Source organism: Sminthopsis crassicaudata, chromosome 2, assembly GCF_048593235.1.
Source record: "Sminthopsis crassicaudata isolate SCR6 chromosome 2, ASM4859323v1, whole genome shotgun sequence".
In the NCBI taxonomy this organism is placed as follows: domain Eukaryota; kingdom Metazoa; phylum Chordata; class Mammalia; order Dasyuromorphia; family Dasyuridae; genus Sminthopsis; species Sminthopsis crassicaudata.
Window position 1 is genome coordinate 547,256,936 of NC_133618.1, and position 5,885 is coordinate 547,262,820.

General features: G+C 40.2%; 1 protein-coding gene across 1 annotated transcript; it reads right to left on the reverse strand.

Annotated features, from left to right (window-relative positions):
- Window positions 1-238: 238 nt before the first annotated feature.
- GCNT3 (glucosaminyl (N-acetyl) transferase 3, mucin type) lies at window positions 239-4,152 on the reverse strand. Its single transcript, XM_074294957.1, has one exon. It carries the CDS (start codon window positions 2,857-2,859, stop codon window positions 1,543-1,545), a length of 1,317 nt encoding a protein of 438 aa, XP_074151058.1. The 5' UTR covers window positions 2,860-4,152; the 3' UTR covers window positions 239-1,542.
- Between the last annotated feature and the right edge of the window lie 1,733 nt (window positions 4,153-5,885).

The following is a 5,885-nucleotide window of genomic DNA, read 5'->3' on the forward strand; positions in this document are numbered from 1 at the left end:
ATTATACCATTATCCTCCAAAAGTCTGGCTATTACCAGTAGTAATAATAATAATTATATATATGTCTATATTATATTTTAAAATTTAATAAGTGATTCACATATATCATCCCAATTGATCCCCACAACAACCCTGTGAGGTAGGAGTTATTATTTCCCCCTATTTCAGAAGAGGAAACTGAGATAGACTAAGTTGAATGATTTTTTTCAGTAAGAAAGTTAATAAGCTTAAGGAAGGATTTGAATTCAATATATCTTTAATTTCATCTGAAGCTTCAGAAAGCAAAATTTCTCTGAATGAACTTCAAAAAATAAACATATTGTCTCCACAGGAGAAAGGCAATTCAGTAGGCACTGAGTACATCCCAGTCACTCTCAAAAATAAGTTACAATTTCAAAGACTTCACCAGACAATTTGCATCTCAAAATTTCATGCTCTGATTAAGAAAACAGCAGAGCTTCCCCAAGAGACAGATTATAACACTCTTCTTTCTCCTTTATTCTATTCACATATGGCCATGTAAACACATTAGAAAAGTTCCACCTCAATCCCCTCAAAATGAGCTTTCTCTCCTTTTTACTTCTTCCCAAGTGCCTGAACATCTAGACTGGCTGGAAAGAGCCAGCCACAATTCAAGTGTTTCCAAATAGCAATATAAAGCCCAAAGTCTAATTTAAGGGGAATTCCCCCAACCAGGTCTCACATTTATTTCTTTTATCATTTCTCCTAGGAGATTAGGGAGATGCTACCCCATCTTGAATTTAGATCTAATTTTCTCTTCCTCTCTCTGAGAATCCCCAAAGCTGGAACGGAGGAAGGAATGATTTCTTAAAGGGGGCTGTCCCTACAAAGAGTATAAGTTACACCTTTCTAAATGACTAATAATTGCATTGTATTTTATACTTTCTAAAAATAAAATGGCTCACAACACTCCTCTGAGGCAGGTAGTGCTACCAGGATTATTATCCCCATTTCACAGCTCAAGCATGTGTGGCTCAGAGATGTCATTTATGCACACAGAGCTATTACATGTTAGAGCCAAGGCTCGAATCTGGACTGTTGCATTCCAACAATCTGATGCTCTTTTCACAACACCAAACGGACAAAACCCATAACTCACTTGGACTGCTATCCAAATTCTTGGTTCCTGTCCAGTAATGAGTCAGGTACCCCAAGAAATATCTTTTCCATGTCCTAGAGAAAAGTTGGATAGAATAGTAACTTAAGTGAAGGTCTCCCTGTCTCCCTCCCTTACATTTGCTCCTCTACTCCCCCCTTCTTTACCATATCACCCACTCTCACTAGTGTTAAAGAAGGACATAATATAAGCAGCAACCATAGAGAGCAGAAATCACCTCTTAATTCCAGTCCTGCTTACCATTGATTCTAAATGCTGATCTGAAAGAAGAAATCTCTCATCTTTGGGGGTGCCACAAAAGTTCAGGATTAAATTTCTCTACAGCCATATCACACTGTGCTATGAGATTCCTTACATGCTTGAGTTTCTTAGTCTCTACCCAATAGGTGGCCACATTTTCTCCCTCAGAGCTCCTTCCCATAAATGGCTTTGTACCGCAGATATTCTTCCAGGCACTGGAGTGCATTGTCATCTACCTTCGGGTCAAACTTGTTGGCCAGCAGATGGTGACTTTGGAGCATAAAGTGTAAGTCTCCAGCCCCATACACACAAACACCTCGCTGGTAAATTCCAGTGCAGTGGGGATAAGGATGCCCCTGGCTGATATCACCATCAATGCCTTGCCACTTCACAAACCGGGCAATGGCATTCAGGTCAGAGCTATGGTACTTTTCATGATAAGAAACAGAACCAGGCATCCAGGGCATCCTATGCAGAGTGGCCCAGAGATGTTCATCAGGGCTATAGGTGTCCTTCACCCACTCTATAAACTTTTGAGCATCTGGGTTTTTAAAGAGGTGTTGAATAAAGTCTCGGGAAGCCACAATATAGGCACTCCCTGTGAACATAGGCAAGCCATGAGGCGGGGGCTTCTTTTCTGTTTTAGTCTTGTATATCTGATTCTTGACCTCATAGTGATATTTCCAGCGACTTGCTTTGTAGGGAGTGGGTATTTCTGATTCCATATTATTCTTCCCGTTCAACATCTTGAGAGACTTCACCATCTCGGCATTGGTCTTTATGGGGAAATCAGTCCCACAGGTATTCAAAAGGTATTTCCAGGGCACAGAACTCTGGAGCAATTCCTCCATGCAGTTCAGATCTGCTTGTACTCTGGACCAGGAAGCATACACCACTTGGACCAGATTTTTGGCCACAAAGACATTTGAGAAACATGAGCTAATGGCCCTTACTGCCTCCTGGAAGGCTTTTGGAGACTTCTTATCCACGTGGATGCAGTAGATGTTCTGTGGGGCATACACAGCCCTCAGAAGTCTCTCAAAGTTTTCAATTTTTTCATGAATCACCATGGAATATGCAATGGGGAAATCGGCCTCCTCCTTACTCAAGGGGGATTGAATGAACCTCTGACTGGTCCTGAAGTAAGCACAGTCACCGGTCAAGTTGAGATAATGAGTCTCATTCAGAGGCTTCCTTTTTAACTTGATCTCCAACTTGGACAAGGCTGCTTGGGCCAAAGCATCAGGGTCCCCTCTGATGATCAGAGAGCAGTTGATGGAGTTCTTGGGTGGCAATTTCAGGGACTGATAGAGTTTATCCTTGCAGGTTTGCTTCCAGAGGTCTAGAGACTCCATTCCCAAGTCACTGAAGTCACAATCCCAGTTGTCAGACATTTTCAGAATAGCTGTGAGCAAGAGCATTAGACATCCCAAAGCCCACAGATACTGTTTTTGGCAGAAATATAATTTTTTAACAATCATTATGGAAAACTGAAGTCCATGGGCAAAAAACTAAGTTCTTAGAAGGTAGAAATAAATTACAAAGCACAAATGATGATCAGACTCTCAGTACATCAAATCTTATTCCAAACCAGCCACAGAGATATTTTTCTTCTTTAGTTTCTTCTTGGCAGATACTCGCAGAGCCAGCCTCCAACATCCCTTATGTTGTTGATCTAAGGGAAATTTAGTATAGGCTGGGCACTCCAGCTGTCACTAAGTATTTATGCTAGCTAGAGCAAGAGCCTGGCATCACACCTGGAACTACTACAGGAGACAGAAGGTGAATAAATGCCACACTTGTGTATCCTCAGTAAAGTATAAAGGTAATTAGCAAGAGGAAATCCCCACCCCTCATTCTTCACTCTTCTCTGCCTCCTCCCTCTTACAGTGCAAAGTTCTGTCTTATCTATAATCTAGAAATTCTGGTAAATCAGTGGACAAAGTCCAGGAAAATTTATCTCTTTGTTCATATGTCCAGTTTTAGAAATAGAAAAACTCATTTAAATATCTTAAAATATTCTTCAAAAGTTGGAATAAAAATATTTTTTTCTGGCAAACACAATTGTCTCCAGTTTTTTCTTCAATCACTGGGTAATGTGATATATAGTCATAAGTTCAGGCCCCCATATTAAAATTTTATATATATGAAATCACAACTTTCGGGTCAGAGACACCCTCAGCATGTAGAACCCAGGTCCAGTTTTAGGATTGTCACACCCATGCGGACCCGCTTCTCCTGCAGCCACCCCTCCCCCATTCCCACCAGATATTTAGAAAAATGGGCATGTGGTTAGCTATTTTGTTCTACTTAAGATTTTAACTCTCATTTTACCACAGGTGTTGAAGTCACAGTAAAATTTTATTAGCGTAATAACATGTTAAATTAAACATTCTTCTGCTTTCTTTCTGGTCCTTCCTCAGAAATAAACAAGATCCCCTCTAAAGGAAATCTGTTTGCAAAAGGGAATTTGGGTTCAAGTGAGACAACCTAGAGCCAGAAAGCACTGAAACCTGGCAGACCACCGATAAACCCTTCTCTCAAACTCTCAAACTCCCCAAACAAGCATTCCCTTTCTTCCCAGCCCCACCCGCTCCTAGGCTACCTCCAGGGGTCTCTCAAAATTTGCTATCTTAGCTGCTCTTTCCAGAATCAACTCTCTTTCCCTCTCCATCTCCTCCTTATCCAAGAGAATTCCTTCCCTTTAATCTTTTTAATTCTTACCCAGGTGTCCGCTAAACATCCATCTCTCGGGAGTGAAAAGGTCCTCCGGATTCTCCTTTGATCCCTAGCTCGATACCTACTCCCCCTCTCCCTTCCCGTTCTCCCCCCGCCCCTCGCCCAGCCCTACCGCGCCTCAGTCGCTGGGAAAGTTTATGAGATCACCGTGGGTCTTCTAGGTAGCTTAGTCACCGGCACCTGGGAGGAGCTGTAGAGAAAAGAGGCTATTCTGATCTGGTCACATAATTTTCCAAAAAATAGTGGGCAGTCTGGCTGTTTGTCAGAATAATGTCTACTTACCTAAAGCACCTGAATGAAATTTCTTTGGCTCTGAATTTAAAACTCCGAAAAAGGAGAAACATTTACCCATGGACAGGAAAAAGGGATTATCTGAAGCCATGCATCTCTATTACACAGTTGTTCTTTTTTTAGGTACAGAATAAATCCAACATATTATTTTCAAGGCTGCCTTGTTTGCGTTTCCTCTAGAACTTCCTTCTCTTCTGTAAATTTGGAAAAATGCTTCAACGACTCTTTTTTTTTTGGGGGGGGGGAGAGGGAGAGTTCTATCTCTATCTGCTACAATGTCCCAATCTTTCCCTTATCAGAAAAAAAAAGAAAGACACTTATTCCTGTAGCAAATAAGCAAAATTTAGCAAAATAAATCATGTTCAAAAATGTGTGTCTTTCTTCACCTTGAATCAGTGACCTCTCTGCCATTAACATTTTCAACAATTATTCTGTACTTTCCTTCAGCATCTTATTTGTTACATAATTTCTGTGGTGAGAACATAACACAATAACGATTTTAACTATGATTTACACACACACTTTTAATCTTTAATTTTTTCTTTTTAGATTGCATTTTTTTAAATGATAGCTTAATTTTTTTTTTTTTTTCAAAATACCTTCTACCAATATCCAAGAGTAAGGAAAATTAAGTCGAGGAAAATAGGACAAACTACTTTGTTTCTGATGAATTCTCTCTATTTTGATGAGACGTCATTTTACCGAGTGTTTCCTATCGGGACTTTGTTTTCTTAGACGGTAAAAACTCCACGAGTCACAGATTGTCTAAGAAATTCTCTCCAAAGCTTATTCTCATGGCCCCTGGCAAGGGACAAAGGTATCAGGTAAAAGTATTACACAGTTCTTTGCAATTCCTGGTACGGAGAAGGAACCGGGCTCTGGGAAGTCTAGGAGATGTGCCCTCTCTGGTGGAAAATGATTGGACAGGTGAGGAGGAAAAACACTGGTGAACTCAACAAAAGTGCTTAGATTTTTTAAAAGTTATGAAAGCTGGTTCAGACTTCCTGGCTTGAATTCTCTACTATCTGTTCCAATTAAAGAAAACAACAACAGCAGCGGGAAAAACTCTCCGACTGGTTTAAAAAGACTCTTTAGGAAATGACTGACAACAGCTCTCTCCCAGGCTGGACCCTTACTCTGGCCCTTTTAGGTCGGAGGCAAAAAGAAAAAAAAAAAAATTACTCTCCATTATCTCTAGTTTGTTAGCAGAACATTTTCTTTATGCAAAGAAAGATAGCTTAATTACCATAATGACAATTATTAATTACTGCTTTATGTGTACAAAAGGATAGGTCAACTCATTCCATCCATTAATTCATCACAAGGCTGACTGCTAATCAATCATATAACGTCAAAAGACAAACAAAAAAACAAACAAACAAACAAAAAAAAACCTCCTTAAGAAGCTTACATTCAGACTCTTGACTCCCTGGCTCCTCTTCTCTTACCTCCCCAGAAAAAAAAGAAACTTGCATTC